Here is a 21,715-nt window from a genome sequence, read left to right as displayed (position 1 = left end):
ATAGTTTGCTTATCCTTTAAATTCAGCTTAAGATCACTTCATCCAGAAAGCCAACTCTGGCTGGCTGACTCTGCCTTCAAGCTCTCTGCAGCCCATTCACGATCATGGGTTATGTGGGCCTCCTCTGTGCACCCAAATCTCTCTCTTGAGATCTACTATGATCCTTGCAATACTCCTCCATAATGACCCAGACTCTGAGCTATGGAGAGGGGAAGAAGGCGGATCTAACTCATTCGGAATGTCAATAACCCAGCATGGTGACTAGGAAGCAGCCGAGGACTGATTAAATGTTTGTTGAATGAATAAATGAAGTCAATATTTAAGGAGGTATAATTCTAGAAGTTGCTACCAACCAGAAAAACACATGCAGCATTTCTTTCTGCAAATAGTTATTCCTGAGATTTAAGAAACAAATGATAAATTTTGAGCTAGAATTTGAAAAAGAAAATAAGCATGGTGTCTATTTTTTCTAGACCAGGGAGATGTCATGAATAATTAATCTTTTTTTAATGGCTGGGAAGAATGTCATGATTTGGGAACCTGCTGATGGTGTTATAATGAACATCGATTTGGCCTGAGCGTGTTTCCAGGGCAACGGCAGCTCTCAATCTTGTCACATTATAGCAGCCATCTCACTGGGTGTCAGTTTTCCTGGGAAGCTAATTGAAGTGGAAAAAGTGTACCCTTAGGTCAAGGTGTGACTTTTCTTTGGTTTGGCACGGTTTATCAGACAAAAGGGCGGGATGGGGGGGATAGAAAATCCTGGAAAATAACACAATCCTCCATGAGTCCTCACAGAGAGCTGGGGTGGGGGCACCCAGGCTACCTGCGGTTCATCCGGGGTGTGCAGGAGTAAAATGTGGCGAAGTAGGAAGGCGGGGGCACTGGCGGCACGAAATCATCGGGGTCTGGGATCCGTCCATGTTCTTCCACCTCTTCGACAGAAATCTGGGACTCATCCTAATGAAACAGCACCTTGGTTAGTCAACGACCTTTGCTACAAAGGCTCAGTGCAACACAGTCCTGGTGTCCCCGTGTCTGGACTTACGATGCAGGATCTTCGGGCTGCAAATATCTGGAGGTAGCGAAGGGCAGCTGCCACCAAGCAGACGGTGGTGGTCAGGGCGTTCAAGGCACACAGGGCGAAAAGAACTTTCTAGAACAGGGAAATAATAACACCACCGAGTACTTCAAAGCTGATGACCAGAAGGCAATATCAAAACTTTTAAAAATAATAATAGTAATGTCCCAACAAGGCGATTCTCATGAGAAAAACCACGCAAAGGACTTTGACGTTTGGCTTATGGTAAGTGCCAGATAAATGCTGGTTATTATTAGGACTCTCAGGCAGTAATGTATACTTCTTAATTTTAAAAACTGATCTCGGAAGCTTGCTGTCCCCAAAAGCCCTAGGATTACGATTTTTCTTTTTGCAAGCATCAGAATGTGGTCTGGAAACATTCCTTCCAGGAGAGCAGCTGAGTGTCGGTTCTGAAGGTGGGGTCGTCAATGATAGCAGTTCCCAGCCTCCCCCTCCTGCAGCCTCCCAGCAGGACAGCGTGCTGTTTAATCTGTGGCCACGGATTCTATTTCAGGAGTGACCGGCTGGGCTGCCCTGGGCACCTAACTATGACAACGCAGGGGGGCAGGCCAGCCAGAGTGTAAATAGGGCGTCTCTTCTCTAAACACGTCTCAAAATAGCAGGAAAGGCAATTCCAGAAGTTTCTGTTGCCACAGTCCTGGCACCTTAGCGAGGCTTTCCCCAAGAGGGTTTGTGGCTCGGAAAGTTTGGGGGTGACTCAGCTACCAGAAAACCAAGAAGCCAAAGAAAGAAGGCCATTTTCACACTCTACACAATTCAGAGAGCTGGCAGCTGAGAGATCCCTCCTTTGAACAAAAAATAAACCCAAAAGAAAGATCTGAAGAAAGCCCGTCTGTCAGTGAGGGATTATCCAAAAGCTAATACCTCAGGGTTCACCAACTGATCTTGTCACTCACGGGACTAGCGGCCTTGCTTAAGTCAGGACACAACTTTCATCCAATTCCCTAAGAAAGGGTAATTCTGAACTCCTCTCTGCAACTGGAATCATTTATTTTTAATCTCTCAGTTACTATAGTTGCTGCCTATTAAACAAGAGGTAAGGTGCTTGAATTTCTCTTGCATTTACTAACGGATATCTCTCCCAAACCTATGTGTCCTGGCTGAACATCACCCAACAGCCCGCAGGACTCGATGAAGCCAACAAAGGAGCATCAGTACAAGGACAAACGGGCATGCAGTTTAAACGTTTTGCTCAAGGCCGGGGCACCTGGTGGGCTCAGTTCATACAGCATGCAACTCTTGATCTCAGGTTCATGAGTTCAAACCCCACATATGTGTGGGCCTACTTGAAATATAAAATAAAAGCCGGGGCACCAGGGTGGCTCAGTCAGTTAAGCATCTGACTTCAACTCAGGTCATGATCTCACAGTTCATGAGTTCGAGCCCCTCATTGGGCTCTGTGCTGACAGCTCAGAGCCTGGAGCCTGTTTTGGATTCTTTATCTCCCTCTCTCTCTGCCCCTCCTCTGCTCACACTCTTTCTCCCTCTCAAAAAATAAACGTTAAAAAAAGTTAAAAAATATAAAATAAAGGCTTTGCTAAAAGCTACATCATATATGTGTAGTTGCATCGTGTGTGGTATGGACATACATGTACATAAATATATATACGTACATATGTATATATTTAGGCTTCTTCACATTTTTCGCTATCTTATAATTCTTGAACACAAAGAAAGCCATCCATTCGTAATTTAAGAGACACACAGTAATCTGCGCTTTTTCCTAACTCAGTTCTGTCCCTGGGTCACTGATGAGGGTTGGCTCCTATCTGCGTTCAGCAGCCCAATTATTGGAGGGAGGTAACAGGGTAGGAATATTTCAAGTAACTTTGCCTTCTTGGGGGCTCTATAGCCTATTTACTGATGAGGGTCGAATCCATTCGAGTACCTTGAGTAGCAGGTGAACAGCATTACAAGGCTGAACCGGGAAGAGTTTCAAGGCATTTTCTTTGTCTGTGCATTTGGCTGGTTGAAATTCTTCACAACAGAAGCAAATCTTGCCTTCGCCTAAGTCCACCTTAAAGGGGAAAAGGCAGAACAACAATCTGATTATTGAGAATGAATACACAGGCTACCCTGGAGCACCAATCCTGCAGAATGAGATATGGTGAGGTCCCATGCCAGGCAGTACCTATATCAGTCAGGGTAGGCTAGGGTATGCTGTTGTAACAACAAAGTTATTTCTTGAATATTCTGCATGCCCACTGCAGGTCAGCCGGGGGCTCTGGTCATCATATTCCATTAGGGACCTTGGTTGATGGACCACCCACCATCTCGAGATTAATGATCACTATGCCAGAGGTGAAGAGCACACGATAAAACGCACACTGGCACTTAAAATAGGGTTGCCAGGAAAAATATTGGACACACAGTTAAATTCAAATCCAGATAAACAACATCATTGTTTAGTATAATTATGTCCTAAAATATTGCATGAGAAATGTTTATAGTAAAAAACAAAAACAAAAAACAAAACCGTATCAGCTGTTCATTTGACATTTAAATTTAATTGGGTGCCCTGTGTTTTTAACTTGCTAAGTCTCGTAACTCTAGCCTAAATCTTCCTCTTGGAAATGACACTCCTCGCTTTAGCTCACATTTCATTGCCAAAACAAATCTTATGGCTCTACCTAACTCCAAGTGGGTAGGGAAATTTAAGCTATCGTGTGCCTATAAGAAACACAGGGTATATTTGGTGAACGGTATCCCCAAACCACATAGACTTTAACGAGATCTCTCAGCTGACATCTTCAATGTGGTCACAGGTTCTAGTTTTCTTTATTTGAAGTGATGACATCAGAGATGAGTAATCTCATATTTATAGTGAAATGTTTGGCAAACTTTTGGCCATATTTCTAAGTTTCCCTTGAATCAAGTTATAAAAATATGCAAAACCTGATGTTGGCTAATTAAGACCCGTAATTTAGGAGCCAAAATTCATACTTAACTTGCTCTGCCTGTTGAGCTGTTAGAGTTGGCTGTTAAATTTTGGCTAAAAGGAAGAGACATACCTTTTTCATACTTGTTAGATTAATTAGGCAGCTTCAACATCACTAGCTGCAAAATTCTTTAGTAATCTTTAATAACTGAACATCTACAGTGTTTTAGTTACTTAAGAGGAAATATGAGTCTTCTTTCTTATTGAATTAAGATTTTTACCTTCTAACCAAACTCACCCTGTAGCTACCCTCCTGTAACAAATTCATGGTACTTTTCCAAATTAGGAGAAAACATAGTTCTTTTAATACATGTTGACTATGAAGCGAAGGGAAAAATGTCCACTGATGATTACACGCGTTAATAGACACATTCTTTTTTGGTTTGGTTTTCTCTTTCTTGGATGTGAAATTTACATGCACACACACAAAATGTACATACAAATCTTAAGCACGCCATTTGCAGAATTTTAAGTAACGCGTAACCCCTGTGCATCCCAAATCCTTATCAGCATAGAGAACACAGAATCACCAGAGAAAGTTTTATCATGCCCTTCCCCATCAATCCCTGCTCCCATCCTCCCACAGGCAAACACTGTTTTGATTTTTTCCACATAGATTAGTTTTGCCTCTTCCAAAACTCCATGGATTCTGTAACATTTTTTATTCTCTGTCCTTAAACCACAGTGAAAGGGATGCATTATTATATCAAACACTGATGCCCAGATTTTGATATAAATTCTGCCTCAGATACAAAAAATTACAGCAACTAGAGTTACCTGGATGGACCCTATCCATTCATTTCCACTTGGTTTCTGTCCTTTCCTGGTTTGTCCACAGAGACTGTTGTCTTAACAATGTCCCCACACCTAGATCCACAACATACCCCACAGACGCACATAGAAGCAAAAGGCTGTGTTTGAATTTTTCTTCCACTGTCTCACATGTCTGAAGGTACATCCTGCTGCTAATATCTGCACTCAATTTTTGCCTTCTAAGGGAAAACTACTGTGGCCGTTCAGACAGGAGTTCTCTAGGCAGAGTCTGGGAGGGGGGATTTTATTTCCTCTCAGGGATCAATGGCTTTCTCTTAGCCCCTCTTCATAATTAGCAATAGTCCTTACACTGGGCTAAATTCAGCTGGGAAGTATTACTCCCAGGGAGCTGCTTCCCTCAAAGTCTCCAGCTGAGAACTCCCTGATTTACTACTAACAGTACTTTTTAGTAGTTACAAATAAGCAGCTATTAGAGTTGCTACATTCTGCTTATGTACACGAGGCTCTCTTCTTCCCAAACACCAACCAAGCTCAACCAAGTTCACTTTTTCAGCACCATGCAGTGTGGTTTCTATTTCTTATACTTATGTAAGCCTCAAAATCCTACCTAAGGATTCTGCCCCCCTCAGGTAATACTAGGTGTCATCTTGCAAAGTACTCCCCTCCCCCTCAAGTCCATTCTTGATACAAGGCATTCAAGTTAAGAGAGAAAACAGGCTTGTGCGGACTGCGCGCGTGTGCGTGGGCACGCACACACACACACACACACACACACACACACGGCTGCATTATTTACACACAACAAGGCTTCTGTGTATATGGAAACTTCAGCTCTCTGGAACTTCCTGGGTGAGCTGGTCTGGATGGAACAGCTTTCCAGATTGGTGAATGTTAATCCCTTTACACAAGACTTTTGGAAAGTTTAATCATTATCCAAATAATAATGAATATCAGTCACTGTGCCCAGCAGACACAAGCAACCCTGAGGCTCTGTATAAAATGATGCCAGACAACCATGTATTTTGTATTTCTTGCTCTTTCTGTCCTGATCCTCCCCCTCCCTTCTCAATCCCAGCGGTGCCCCCAATATTTCTGCAGCTATATTCCAACTTCTCCTTGATCTCTTTAACCATCCACAAACAACCCTGTTCAAGCCTCTCCATGAACAATATTCACCCTTCAACCTTGATAGTGTTACCTGATGCCACCAGAGAGATCCTCCCCTCCTTTTCATTATCACCAGTGTTGCGGTTCTCAACCCCGGCTGCCTGTTAGAATCTTCCGGGAAGCTTCTGAAAAATGAGGACCCCATCTCGAGCAATGAGGGGACTGCAAGCCACTATAACCCATGAGCTCCCACACCAGCCCCTCAGACTGACAAATTTTGGAGAGAAACACTTGTTGGCTGACGGAGGGGCGCCAGTAGAAATGTAAGTTGAGGCCCTTTAATGAAGAAACCGGCCATGTATTTTAAATTAAAAATACTTATTCTCCTGGGGCACCTGGATGGCTCCGTCAGTTAAGCGTCCGACTCTTGATTTCAGCTCAGGTCATGATCTCACAGGATAGACACACAACTTGGGCTCTGCACTGACAGCAGGGAGCCTGCTTGGGATTCTCTCTCCTCTCTCTCTGCCCCTCCCCCACACAAGCTCTGCCTCTCTCTCTCTCTCAAAATAGATAAACACATTTTTTAAAAATTAAAAATGGGGCACCTGGGTGGCTCAGTCAGTTAAGCATCTGACTTCAGCTCAGGTCATGATCTTGTGGTTTATGAGTTCGAGCCCCACGTCTGCTCTGACAGCTCAGGAGCCTGCATCAGATTCTCTCTCTCTCTCTCTCTCTCTCTGCCCACCCCCACCTGTGCTCTGTCTCTGTCTGTCTCCAATAAATAAACATTAAATTTTTTAAAAAAAACTGAAAACAATACTTCTTCCCCAACCACTTTGGGAAACCGTCTAACAGCTTCTTATAAAGTGACACACACTTTTGCCACATGCCTTGAGCAATACCGTATCACTTATTTACTTGAGAGAAAAGAAAACGGGCTCACAAGAAAAACCACAGCTATGCAAAAATGTTTATAATAGCTCTGTTCATAATATCCCCAAGCTGGAAACAACACAAATGTCCATCAACAGGAGAACGGAGTAAACAACTTGTGATGTTTTTATATAATGAAATACTGATGTGCAAAAGAAAAAAAAAAAAAAAAAGAAGGAACTGATACAACACAAAATCATGGATGAATCTCAAAAGTGTTACGCTGAGCAAAATAAGTCAGACACAGAAAGGTACATACCTGACCCCATTCAGGTGAAGTCCAACAACGGGCAAAACTAATGTTTTAAATCTCTTATTCACCAGTGCATACATTCGTCAAGATGCACGTATCCACTGGTCAAAACTCAATGAACTGCACCCTTAAGATCTGTATATTTCATTTTAAGTTTTACCTCAATTTTAAAAAACAGGCTCACCAAATGGTTGAACGTGTAATTTTTTTAGTGTTTATTTATTTTTGAGGGGGGAAGGGGAAGAGAGAGAGGGAGACACAGAATCTGAAGCAAGCAAGCTCCAGGCTCTGAGCTATGAGTATAGAGCCTGATGCGAGACTCAAACTCGCCAACCATGAGATCATGACCTGAGCTGAAGTTGGACACTTAACTGGCTGAACCACCCAGGCGCCCCTGATTATGTAATTTTTGTAAAAAATGAGACAAACAGAAGAAAAAATACGCCTTCCCCACCAGGAACAATCTCTGACCTGGGAGCTTCCTCCATGGAGCGAAACGCCCCCAGGGAGAGAATAGTATGTGTGACAACATTGTTTTTATGGGCCAAACCCCAAGCCATCATAGACAACAAGGAAATAGAGGGCTAACCTTTAAAAAAAGAATAAAAAAGAGGGGGAGTATCTAATACACCTTTAAGTGAGAAAAACAGTATGTAGGGAAGTAGATACACTATGTCCCATTTTTGGAAGATAAATCATTAATGCCCCCACTTCCTACATATTTACGTAGGATAACATAACATGGAAACACAAATGGAGACTCCCCAGTTTGTTACCAGGGATTTGGGGTGACATGGTGGAGGGGGAAGGACAGAAAGTGTCCCCATCCCCAAAAAGATTTCATTTGTCAAATAGCCTCCCTGAAGAAAAACAACAATTATATGTTCCCACTGATGGAAAATTATGTGTGTTTTTATGCATAAAGAGGTGCCCCCAAAACCCATCAGTGGTTAACAGTGCTAACCCAGAAGGGTGTGATTTCAAATGATTTTTAAGTTCTGTCCTATACTTTTAGGGCTTGTCCAAATTTTTAGTTTTATAATCAGAAACAATCACAGAGTTGGTTTTGTGGTGGGGAAAAAAAAAAACTTTAATTAAAAATACATTGAAAAACATAAGAAGACACAGAGGGCACCTGAGTGGCTCAGTCGGTTAGGCGTCTGACTTTTGCTCAGGTCATGATTCTGTGGTTCATAAGCTCAAGCCCCACATCGGGCTCTCTGCTGTCAGCACAGAATCCACTTGAGAACCTCTATCCCCTCTCTCTCTGCTCCTCCCCCTTTCATTCTCTCTCTCTCAATTATTTATTTTTGAATAATACAAAAAAAAAAAACCCATAAGAAGATACTGATGCCAAGACCCCACTCCAGGCTGACTGAGAATCACTGAGTATAGAATCTCTTTTTTTTTTTCTTTAAAAAGTTCCCTCAGGTGACTTTAATGGGCACTCAGAGTAGAGAACCACAGAATTTATTTTTTTTTAAATATTTTTTAACATTTATTTATTTTTGAGAGACAGAGAGAGACAGAGCGTGAGCAGGGGAGGGGCAGAGAGAGAGGGAGACACAGAATCCGAAGCAGGCTCCAGGCTCCGAGCTGTCAGCAGAGCCCGATGTAGGGCTCGAACCCACAAACTGTGAGATTGTGACCTGAGCGGAAGTCAGATGCTTAACCAAGACACCCAGGTGCCCCTGAACCACAGAATTTCTCAGAAAAGTCCATTAAATATACCCTTAACCCCTTGCAATTTTCCAGCACCACCAGGGCCGATTTCCTCACTGTCCTCTGAGTCCTGTCTTCTCTTGGGTTCTACACACTCTCCTTATTTATCCATTCTCCAAGGTCCAACTCAGACACCTAGACTCCAGGCAGCCCTTCCCTATCTGCCCCCGGATACAAGCCCTTCTTTCTCTGCTCGCCCTGAGCACCGTGTGTCAGTCTGACGGCCAACCCCGCTCTAGCTGCTTGCAATTGGGCACATATTCATGTCCTGCCCAAACACTAATCCAGCATTTGCCAGGCTTATCCCGTTCCTCCTGCTACGTGATAAACTTCCAGGTCAGAAAGGAGGTCTGACTTTTCCTTCCTACTCTCAGCAGCCTCTAACACAGTGTCTTGCACCTAAGAGATGCTACAATTTTGCCAAACTGTCTTTCAATATACTACGACTTTTCACTTCCAGCCTGTGTCTGGTCTCTTAGCCTCTTCTAATTTGCTGTGTGATTAGTAATTGGAAAACCAAGTTTTGTTCAACATTTTTTTTTTTTCCTGGAAACTCTGTACATGAAGGAATAGAAGGCAGTGAAGGGGGCCATTGGGCCCAAAATAAGAGAGAACCAGACGCTGCCCTCGGGCTGATCCCAGCTTGGAGGAACAGAGAAGACAGGTATATAAAATGTCTCCGACCCCAAAAATGAGAAGGATAAATATCTACGAGATGTACACATAGGACATTCTGGAAGATGATCTTCCCTGGGGCTTCAGGGACTGTTTCTTGAAGAAAATAATCTTTGAATGGGGCTTTAAACGAGCGATGCCATTTGAAGAACAGGGAAGTGAGGGATGAGGAATTTGAGGGGTGGGGAGACAGCGTTGTTAGAGGTCAGAAAGCAGGGCAATGCCAGGCAGGCTTTGCAGTGTTACCGGGAGCGTGAGCTGCCTTAGGGAGCAGGCAGGGCGATGGCGAATCGCAGGGGGCCTTGAAAACCAGAAACGGCCGTGAGCCTGGGGTCCCGTAACTTAGGGTTATTACACAATGCGATGACAAATCAGAAAACTCGTAAAGGGGTGTTAAGAAAGGGCAACAGGTTTGGGGTGAGTCCCTGAGGAGCTCTCCTGCTGGGTAAGGCCAGGACTTCTACAGTCACATCCATCGTGAGACACGCGGCCACTCTTCCACTTACATCCTCCTGGTTCCTAAGGGACGACACTGCCTGGGAACCAAGTTCCAAATAGGCGACACTGACTACGGCTTCTCAAGAGTCTGTTTCTTTTGCTTTGTGCCACACAGAGGTATTTGTCACTGAGAAGTCCTTTTAAAAAGTCCAAAGATGGGGGCGCTTGGGTGGCTCCGTCAGTTAAGCGTCCAACTTTGGCTCAGGTCATGATCTCATGGTTCGTGGGTTCGAGTCCCGAGTCAGGCTCTGTGCTGACAGCTCAGAGCCTGGAGCCTGCTTCAGATTCTGTGTCTCCCTGTCTCTGCCCCTCCCTGCTTGTGCTTGTACTCTCTCTCTCTCAAAAGTAAATAAAAACTTAAAAAAAAAAAGTCCAAAGATGGGGGTGCCTGGGTGGCTCAGTCCATTGAGCAGCCAACTCTTGCTTTCGGCTCAGGTCATGATCCCAGGGTCGTGGGAACGAGCCCTGCATCAGGCTCCATGCCAGGCATGGAGCCCACTTGCTATTCTCTTTCTCTCCCTCTCTGCCCCTCTTCCCTGCTTGCACGCATGCACGTTCTCTCTCTCTCTCTAAGAAATTTTAAAACTTAAAAAAAAAAAAAAAGTTCAAAGATGGCCGGCAATTGGGTATAGACCCACAAGAATTGAAAGCATGCTCTCAGAGAGATATTTGCAAGCCGATTTGTATGACACTTAAGCATTTTTGTGGTTAAAAAATTATATATGGTATACACACGCGATGGAATATTACTCCAGCCTTAAAGGACATTCTGACACATGCTACATGTGGGCGTGTTGAAGACATTAGGCTAAGTGAAATAAGCGAAGTAAGCCAGTCACAAAAAGACACGTGCTGTATGGTTTCACTTATATCAGGTACCTAGATCAGTTAAATTCATAGAGTCAGAAAGAAGAAGAGTGGCTGCCGGAAGCGGGGGGGGGGGGGTGCGGTGGAGTGGGGGGAGGGCCAGGAAGGTAGGGGAATTGTTTAATACATACAGAATTTCAGTTTTGCAACAAGAAAAATGTCCCAGAGATCGGTTGCACAACAATATGAATGAACTTCAACTACTGAACTTAACTCTTAAAAATGGTTAAGATGTCACATTTTTTTGCTACATGCATTTTACCACCGTTAAAAATTAAAGGAAAAAATTCAGAGATTGTGCAGGACCACAACCTCTTATCCACAATTCTGAAGTCCAAAAAGCCCTGAAAACCAAAAGCTTTGATTAAAGCCTGCTGTCCCAGAGTCCCACAGTGCGTTTCAGAAGAAATCATGTATGCACCACGCTCATCATTGGAAAATTCTGAATGCTGAAACACACCTGGCCTCCAAAGGTTTCAGATAAAGCACTGCTGAACTGTATTCTGATAATCTCCATTTTCCCTCTTCAGACGAGAGCAGACGGTTATTGCTTGTGGAGACCTGACCCATCCATCCATCCACTAACTAACGACACGGCATATTACTGTGATGCTGGGGTTCTGCTAGATGGTCCCCGCTTTGGAAGAAAATAGTTGACAATGTGAGTAAAATAACTAGCAGGCCAGTTCTTTGTTTTGTTTTCCCACTTTCTCTGCCTGACTTCAGATTTCACTTTAGGATGCTGCTGGGCACACACTGGCACCCCTGGAAAGCCAGGCAGGCCAGGGTCCATGCAGGTGCACAGCCATGCTCTAGGATTACTTACCAGATCACACCGGGGCACGCTGGACACAAACTGGGCCCCTTGGCAGCCGAGAATAAATCCAGCTAGATTTAAGAGGACACACACCACAGAGAGCAGCACAAAGAGGTTCACCTGAAGTAGCAAGGAAAGAGGCAGTTAGAACAAGATGATGGCTAAATTCAGAGATAGTTTTGTCTGAGAAAAAAAAATCATATTCTCTTCCTAAAGAATACATTAAAAAAAAAAAAAAAAAAAAAAGAAGAACCAAGGCGTCTAAGCGACTCAATCAGTTGAGCATCTGACTCTTGATTTCGGCTCAGGTCATGATGCCAGGGTCAAGGAATCGAGCTCCGTGTCAGGCTTTGTGCGGAGTGTGGAGCCTCTCTCACTCTCCCTCTGCCTCTCTCCCCCTCTTGTGCACACTCGCCCTCTCTCAAATAAATAAATAAATAAAAATAAACAAATTTTGTAATTAAAAAAGTCAGAACAATGTTTTTAATGTATAAACTTTTTATTCATATTTTAGAATTTTTAAATTGTGTTGAGGAATGCCATGATTTTTAAGTCTTCTAAATAATGTCAAGTCCCTAATTTTTTCTTTCTTTGCATTTAAGGGTGTTCTGACCCCTTCAGCTTTTATCTGTTCATTGCATTAAGCCATGGCCACTTCCTCTGTGAGCCGTTGTTATTTTTTCTGAGTTTTGCAGGATCAATGGTAAGTATACAAATGGAGAATTCTAGAATATAGGTGGAACCCAAGAAAACTGAAGGTACTCGAGCCCTTATTAGCCAAAAGTCACAATATACAAACAAAAATAAAGATAAGTCTTGTTTCAGTTCCAAACAGGATAGGTATCAAAGAACAAGTCTATAATGATCTTCTACATACTTTTCTCCAAAGTTAAATATTACAAACGGTATGCTAAATAATTCAGAATTGACGGAAACCAACCAAGAAGCCAGAATTTACTTAGCGTAAATTAGAGACTGCTAAGGCTTTTCAACTTGAGAACTATGATTATTATCAAAATCAAACCTTATCACAAATAATAAAAGATCGGAGCTAACAATGATCAGCGTTAGAACCAAGCATCATTTCAGGTAGCTAATGTCAGCATTGTCAGGTGGCTAATGTCAGTGAGTTCGCACATGAACGCTAATTCAGAAAGCTCGTTCTCTGTTGCTGGTATTCCAAGAAGCTTGAAAGCATCTCCCCAGAACCATGTAATGAGTCAATATTTAATATCACATGATGCCCCTTCTCCTAAGAGGAATTCTTTCTGCCTCTCGAGGAGGAGTCTGGCGCTTGCTTCTCTCCTTGTTTTGTTAATCTGTGCAGTCGGTCATCAAATCTTGGGGAAAAGCTGGCAGCAGCTGCTGTGTTACTGTTTCTCATGATTCCTCAAGTGTCTGCAAGGGCTTAACTTGAGCGGCACATAGCACAGCCCTCTCGTGCACTGTGTCATTCACTATGATGCCAATGCTTTAGAAAATAAGAATGCAAAGTTGGCCAAGGACAGAACGCCACCTTCTTACATGGGCTTCTTCTATGCGCTGGCATTTGCTACTCAAGAGACCTAATACATCTGGAATCTTCACACTCCGCAATACAACTGCTGTTACTATGGGGAAGTCTAACTTTCCTCTGCGAATTTTCTCTTCATGCCCTATCAGATGCCTTGAAAAGAAAGCATGGTTACAATCCTTATGCCTGTCAGCATATCATACATCTTTGTAACTAAAAATTCACAGCATCAGATATAGAATGAGTGAAGGCTCATTACTTCCAACGCTGGTTCCCAAATCTCTTCATTAAAATCTTAAATCCAGCTCATCAAACGACACCATTAAGAAAACCAAAAGGTAACCCACAGACTGGGAGAAAATATGTCATGCATTTGTGAAACAAAGAAACTTTACCCAGAATATACAAATAACTCCTCGACTCAATAATAAAAAGACAGACAACACAAACAAAAAATTGGGCAAAAGAGTCAAAGAGTTATTTCACAAAGGAAGATACGGGAATGGGCAATAAGTACGTGAAAAGTTACTCAACATCATTAGTCATCACGAATGCAGGTTGAAACCACAGTGAGATACCCCTTCACATCAACTAGAACGGTCAAAGTCAGAATGACAACAGCAAGTGTTGGTGAGGATGAGAAACACACAGACTCTCGGGCATTACTTGTCCAAGGATAAAAAGGTAATGCCACTTCTTAAAAACTAAACATAAATCTCCCATGCCAAAGAATTCAATACGATTCCATACAGTTGACCCCTGAACAATGAACGGTTTAGGGGTGCCAACCCCCAGCCCCTGCATGCAGTGCCAAATCCGAGTAGGACTTCTGACTGCCCGTAAACTTAACTATTAATAGCCTACTATTGAACGGAAGCCTTGCCAATAACATAAACAATGAATGCATATGTTGTATCTTGTAGTATTATATACTGTACTCTTACAATAAAGGAAGCTAAGGAAAGAAAATGTTACTAAGAAAATCATGAGGAAGAGAAAATACATTTACAGTACTGGACTGTATTTATCAAGGAAACAAAACCTTGTATCTAAGGGGACCCGTGCAGTTCAAACCCCCATTGTTCAAAGGTCAACTGTAATTTATGGAGATACTCCATCCTCGACTCCTTACTCCTTAAGCGTGGCTTGTACACGGTGAACACAGTATAGAAAGGGGAGCGAGGGCAGTCTTCCAGGGGAGAAACCTCACAAAGATGACTTCAAGCAGGTAACCAAGGTTACCATCACTGAAAAGTCATGTTCATGGCATGTACCCTTGATATGATGTGATGAAAACGGCATTTTACCTCTGTGTTCTTCCTCTGCCAAACTGATGGTGATTCCAGTCTATGCAGAAGAAAAACATCAGCCAATCCCAACTGAGGTCCACACTACCAGATACCTGACAAGTACTCCTCAAAACAGTCAAGGTCATCAAAAACAGGGGAAGTCTGAGAAAATGCCACAGACAAGCGGAGCCTAAGGAGACATGACAAGCAAATGTAATGTAGTGTCTAGGATGGGATCATGGACAAAAAAAAAGTAGATAGAAACTAAGGAAATCTGAAGAGTATGAATTTTAGTTGATAACAATGTATCAATATATATTCGTTAATTGTGACAAATGTACCATACTAATGTAACATGTCAACAATGGGGAAACTGGGTATGGCATATATAGGACCTCTCTGTATTATCTTCGAAATACTTCTGTAAATCTAAAATTATTCTACAACAAAACGTGTATTTAAAAGTTGCAGGGGTGCCGGGTTGGCTCAGTCAGTTAAGTGTCTGACTTCAGCTCAGGTCACGATCCCACGTCTCGCGGGTTCGAGCCCCGCATTGCACTCTGTACTGACAGCTTGGAGCCTGGAGCCTGCTTCAGATTCTGTGTCTCCCTCTCTCTCTCTCTCTGCCTGCTCTCTCTCCTCTCTCTCTCGCGTGCACTCTCAAGAATAAATAGATATTAAAAAAAATACAAAAACTGCAAAAAAATCTGAATATACACCTACCTACGACCTGCAATTCCACCCTTAGGAATAGACCAGAGAAGCAAGTGCAGACGCCCACAGAAAGACTTATAGAAGAATGTTTACAGAAGCTTTATGTATATTAGGCCAAAAATGAAAATAACTCGAATATCCAACAGCAGGAGAAAAAGCAAACAAATTGTGGTATTTTCAAACCGTGGTATACTTCCAGCAATAAAAAGGAACACATTACTGATACACAACACCACAAAGAAATTCAAAGGCATTAGGTTGAGTGAAATAAGCCAGATACTGTATGATTCCACTGACATGAAAGTTCAAGAATGGACAAAATAATCATGCTGATGATCATTTAGAAAATAATCTTAGAAGATTTAGGGCTATTAGAAGTCAGAAGAGTGGTGCCTGTTTTGAGGGGAGGTGTGAAATGAAGGGACAGACTCGGAAGAGAGAAGAAGATTTTCTGGGAATGATAAAAATGTCTCATATCTTGGTTTGGATACTGGCTACGTAGGTGTATCGAACTCGCAAAACTTAGCTAACCGAACACTTACGATCAGGGATTTATATAAATTATATTTACTATATTAAAAAGACAGTCAGAAAGACGATTCTGAATCCACTTGCCAAGCGAGGAGTGTGAGATCATACCATGAATGAGGCTACTTCTCAAATGTCAGAATAACAAACAAGAGAGAATGCTCCAGGGATTCACTGCCTGGTAGACTTAGCTTCTCTCCTGCACTGGATGGGCTGCCAATGAGAAGTCAAAGTCAAATTACCAGAATGTCACCCCTGCAAACCCCAGGATGAGGACGTGGGCCAAGGCACATAGGCTGCCGACAAAATCACCATGCACTCTTCCCCAAATGTATTCCCGCATGTGGCTTTTTCCATTATGATCATTAAAACTCTGGCCAAGGGGCGCCTGGGTGGCGCAGTCGGTTAAGCGTCCGACTTCAGCCAGGTCACGATCTCGCGGTCCGTGAGTTCGAGCCCCGCATCAGGCTCTGGGCTGATGGCTCGGAGCCTGGAGCCTGTTTCCGATTCTGTGTCTCCCTCTCTCTCTGCCCCTCCCCCGTTCATGCTCTGTCTCTCTCTGTCCCAAAAATAAAAATAAAAAAAATGTTGAAAAAAAAAATTAAAAAAAAAAAAAAAAAAACTCTGGCCAAACTTGTTGACTATTCAGTCGTCTGAATTACTCTAGTGTAGACCACTGCAGCATAATCAGACATGGGGGCTGTTAGGATAGCAAGCATATCTCTTTCAGAGGTTGGCTCAGGTTCAAGGGTACACAATACTGGAGTTATAAGGGACCCGAGGGTCCCTTTTATCATCACCAGAGGGTGTCTCCCAAATAGAAGGCAGGAAAACATTAGCTGCAAAGGAGGAATATCATAGTCACAAAATCCACTCAGCTATATCTGGAAAGGGGAAGAATTTCTTACATTCCTTATATTGTCATCATTCTTGCTTTAAAAAAAAAAAAATGTTGCAGGTGATTTGAGTTTCTCTTTGTGGAAAGCACCTGAAGTTGGAAATCAGGACACCTGGTTCAAAATCAGGCTTTCACTTATTTTAGAGAACCTCTGTGAGACTCATTTTTCTCATCTGTGAAACAGGTCTATATTCTTTTTTTTTTTTAAGTTTATTTATTTTGAGAGAGAGAGAGCACACGCAAAGCAGGGAAGGGGCACAGAGAGAAGGAGAGAGAGAATCCCAAGCAGGCTCCACACTGGCAGCACAGAGCCCGACACAGAGCTTGAACTCATGAACCATGAGATCATGACCCAAGCTAAAACCAAGAGTCAGAGGCTCAACTGACTGAGCCACCCACACACCCCCAGGTCCATATTCCTAGCCATCTCACAAAATTAAATACAGACTCACACAAAATGATGTACATAAAAGTCCCTGTATGCTGCAAAATGTTGTGCAATCAGTTTTATTGTTAATAATAATGGGCATTTCCTCTTCAGGGGAGAAGCCTGTTATTACAAAATGAATTTCACTAGGTCTGGTACCTGTACTTTGTTCTTAACACTTATGACATACCTGAATTAATGGCAGCTGGAAGAAGTACTCTAATTGGAAGAATGATCTGCAGGTAGGGGCGCCTGGGTGGCTCAGTCGGTTAAACATCCAACTCTCGTTTTCCACTCAGGTCATGATCCCAGGCTCGTAAGATCAAGCCCTGTGTCAGGCTCTGCACCAACAGCCCACAGCCTGCTTGGGAGTCTCTCTCTGCCTCTCACTTACTTGCACACTCTCTCAAAATAAATGAATAAACATTAAAAGAGAGAGAGAGAGAGTAATCTGCAGGTACAATGTTTCCAAAACTTCTCTAAAAAGAATTCTTCCTGCAGCCTGCAGATAGTTCCTAAGAGAACTCACCCATGCTGACCGTTGACACATGTGTGCCAGATATCTCCTGTTTGCCCTTCCAGATCGTCTCTCCACTTTTCACTACCCTGTGATCTTCCCGAGGAGGCTGACCTACGAAGACCGTATCAATGGGGCTCCTTTGCCCTCTTGCCTCTGGTTAAGTTCAGCCAGTGGGGCACCCTCGCAGAAGATGTGAGGGAGGCAAGAGAGTGAGGTTGGGGTATTCTACAGGTTCCTTCTCTGTCACCTCAGGCTGGCTGTGACCCTTAATGGAAAGCCATGGGTTCTTTTAAGGGGTTCTCTGTACATGATCCCAGATTCCAGAGTCCAGCCACCTCTTTTCTGGTCAGGCGTAGGGACAGCCCTGGCTTCACCGCTCCCTCTACCTTGTGCTTTCCTTTGTGAACAGCCCTTCATTAATCTCTTCTCAAGTTATAATTTTATTGCGTTATCTGTGCCCTGCCAGGACCTTGGCTGACACAACGTGTCTATAAAATCTCTCCTTACATTTGACCTCATTTTTTTCCTGATCTTTAAGCTTAGCTCCTATTGTTCTCGACTCAAATTCATTGCCACCTCCCCCGTGAAGTGCACACCATGGGTTACAGTTCCTGAATTTCTACCGACACCAGTGTGTCATTGGGATGTACCATCAAGAAAACAGGAAGGCCCAGAGTCAATGCAGAGATGTCTTTTTAGAATTTGTATTTTAGACATGAAAGACAGTGGGACTCAAAAAGTGGCGGACTTGCTCTCTGTGACAGACATCCTGTGGCTTTTAAGGGTAAGATGCAAAATCCGAGATCCAAAAAAGCTCGTCCGCTCATAGGGACTGACCATGTGAGTGACACTTTTTATACCTTTGGTTTTATTGAACTAACTTGAACCAGGAGTATTTTATGGTACTTATATACCAGTAGCTTGATGCAAAGGCATTATGTTTTTCATTTCAGTATTTGGAATTCACCTCCACTCTGATCTCTTGCAATTGTGCCCCCGGCTCATTACAGGTCTCACTTAAATGACCCAACAGGTGCGCCTAGGTGGCTCAGTCAGTTGAGCGTCTGACTTCTGCTCAGGTCTTGATCTCCCCGTTTGTGGGTTCAAGTCCCGCATTAGGCTCTCTGCTGTCAGCACAGAGCCCACTTTGTATCTTCCATCCCCTCTCTCTCTAAAAAATAAACATTTTAAAAAAGTGACCCAATAAAAGAATGCTAAGGCTACCAAGAAGAAACATCACCTTCAACTTACCTGTTCCTACCTGCTAAAAAGTTCTCATAATCCCCATAACATAGTATCATTAAATAATTATGCCTATCACAGCTTGGTATTATTGAGTACTCTTTTTTGGTAGAAGATTTCATTCCCTAAATAGGCTGACCTTTCCCTACTGTCCAAGGACTTGCATTTTGCTGCTTCTTTCCTACTGCTCCAAACCCAAGATGCAACTGAAACCCACCTACGTGTGTTTAAATAAACAGTTCCAGTGATCGTGTAAAGGTAGCATAGTTTAAAAATGAATAGGTTTAATATGACGGAGTGAACATAAGCATTTAGTTCTACTAATTCCTGATAAACCCACTAAAACAGCAGTAAAAGAAAAACCTTATATGCAGAAATCCATAAGGACAGAAAGAACAGGAAAATAACATGAAAATGTTAAAAGCTGGCTAGCCAATGGGCCAGTGCAAACTGGACTCAGTGGTCCTGAGAAAACGAAATCCTACGACAGCAGCGAGAGCCAAAACCACAAGATTCACTCCTTAGGCTCTCCAAGTACTCAGAAATAGGCTGCAGCAATGAAAGGAAGCGAGGCTGAAAATAGGACTGACCGAGAGTCTAAGAAGCAGTTAGACATTGGAACAACCACTATGAGAAACGACTGGCATTTACTACCTCTAACAAAATTCAACATCTACTGCCCTATGACTCAGCAATTCACTTTGAGGTGTGTGCTCAAGACAAATTAATGCATATGTCCACCAAAAGACATGTACAGGAATGCCACAGCACTGGTTCATAACAGCCCAAACGTGGAAACAACCCAAATGTCCAAGAATAGGAGAATGGAGGAATGAATTAGAGGAAGCTCACAAATGGAATAAAACTCAAGTGCTGTGTCTAAATGTCTGTGTCCCCCAAAAACACATATGTTAAAATCCTAACTCTGAGGTGTTGGGTGTCGGGAGGTGGTGCCTCTGGGAGGTGATGAGGTCATGATGGTGGAGCTTCATGAACGGGATTAGTGAACTGGTGTACGTATGCTTCTATTTAAATGTCAAAAGCTCACCAAATTCCTTCCTCATAAAGAGAAAGTTTCGAAAAACTTCAATTTAAAAAATACTAGGATCGCCTCAGAATTCTTCCCATTCACACTTTTATTCATCTTTCCATTTCCCAAGAAACTATCACTGGTGGTTGTTTAATCACTTTCTTCCACCCTGCTCCCCCCATATAGCCTTTTGATACTGCTCAAGATAAATGAAGACCAAAATACACTTTTCTCCAGTGGGGCACCAAATCTGAACCAAAGACACAAAAACATAGGTGGTCTGAAATTATCCTGAATGAGTGGACACAGGAATCCATCAATCAATTAATAAACAAAGGAAAGAAAGTCAATTCATTATGATAAATATTACGTGGAGGCATCATGCGTTCTTATGAATATTCTGGAACATATACAGAACAGGCTCTGAAAGACAAACACTGGATTTACTACCACTGCTTGTGTGAAAATGGCTACCACCATTGCTCCTGGTGGGAACTATCACTTTCTGGGGAAAGAAGCTGGGACTCCTGTCCCATTATTTCAAAGAAAGAAGGAATATGGGTGGTGAGTGAGTGTGTAGAAGAACAAAGAACCCAGTCCTTAGAATTAAGTTATATTTTCCAATTGAAACAAGAACATTGTGTGATTTAGCTGGGAATCGAACCAACATTTTGACATTTATGTCCTCAGAGACAGGGAGTCCAAGCTCCAAGCCACTGATTAGTCACTGGTTAATAAGACAAATGTCATAGGAGTTGGTTAACTATTTAGTTAACTCTTAATGTTTAACATTTTAATTCAGTTTGGAGAGCATTTTTTTTTAATTTTTGAGAGAGACAGAGACAGAGCACAAGCAGGGGAGGGACAGAGAGAGAGGCTGAAGACAAAGAATCTGAAGCAGGCTCTAGGCTCTGAGCTGTCAGCACAGAGTCTGACACAAGGCTCAAACCCATGAACTGCGAGATCATGATCTAAGCCAATGTCAGATGTTTACCTGACTGAGCCACCCAGGTGCCCCTGGAGAAGGATTTTAATACAAAGATGTAGAATCATAAGCAAAGTTATCTGAACACAACACACAGGCACTGAGAGAAAAAAAAAAAAACTGAAGACACCAAACTAAAACTTTTCTGAACCATTTAAGCAAAATGAATGTTAAGACTGACCACCCAGCACCATGACAACCAACAAAACATAACAAATCACAGCCACTCACAAAGCCCAGACTCTTGCTTTAAACCTATTTCAGGAGCTCACACATGCACTGACTTGGTTTGCCTGTGTGTGCCTTTAATCTTTAGATCCCCAAAGAACCTACTCCAGGCCTTCACTTCCTTGACACTCTTTAAACTTCTTCCAGAAGCTTGGCAGATATATTACCAACGTCCAGACTGGTTCTCTTTGCCAACAAACCAAACACAGGCCTGTTGCTGTGAATGGAACCAGCCATCTCCCTTTTCTCTCAAGGATGTTTAAGTATCAGATTTATTCATGTTATGGCTGTCCCCAGATTTTCTTTTCCAAAAGTGTTTAAAATACAGGAACATTTATTTCCAATTCCTTTTCCAATAGCAGTGAAAGGCTTCCTCCTATCTGCACCACAGTCAGACAAATTGTCATCAGTTTGGGATACAGCTTCGAGGTGAGCTAAAAGCACTTGGAACTGAGAGCTGTTAATTCCTAGTGAAAATGTACAAATCTCAGGGGCACTTTTGAGGTTCCTTGCTTGTGAAAAAGAAATTCTGCCTTACCATGGGGTCCTTTCCCCTGTTCCTGGCAGACACTGGCCCCCCAGTCTCCTAGGCCTCCTTTTCAACACATCACCCTCATTGCCCAGAAAAGTCTCTTTCTTCATGACCCTAGCA

General features: G+C 42.8%; 1 protein-coding gene across 2 annotated transcripts in view; it reads right to left on the bottom strand.

The window, feature by feature from the left end:
* The window catches only part of ENTREP1 (endosomal transmembrane epsin interactor 1), a 67,992-nt gene that overhangs the window by 14,100 nt on the left and 32,177 nt on the right, over positions 1-21,715 (bottom strand). For both annotated transcript variants that reach the window (XM_019463642.2, XM_019463641.2), the window contains exons 3-6: positions 11,699-11,809; positions 2,991-3,119; positions 1,049-1,156; positions 827-960 (exon numbers count right to left, since the gene is read on the bottom strand). In XM_019463642.2, coding sequence (XP_019319187.2) covers positions 827-960; positions 1,049-1,156; positions 2,991-3,119; positions 11,699-11,809 — 482 coding nt within the window. The remainder of the gene's footprint in view (positions 1-826; positions 961-1,048; positions 1,157-2,990; positions 3,120-11,698; positions 11,810-21,715) is intronic.

This window comes from Panthera pardus, unplaced genomic scaffold (genome assembly GCF_024362965.1).
Source record: "Panthera pardus isolate Hobbes unplaced genomic scaffold, ASM2436296v1 HiC_scaffold_20, whole genome shotgun sequence".
In the NCBI taxonomy this organism is placed as follows: Eukaryota; Metazoa; Chordata; class Mammalia; order Carnivora; family Felidae; genus Panthera; species Panthera pardus.
The sequence above is the reverse complement of the archived record's forward strand: the minus strand, read 5'-3'. Positions and strand labels throughout refer to the sequence as shown.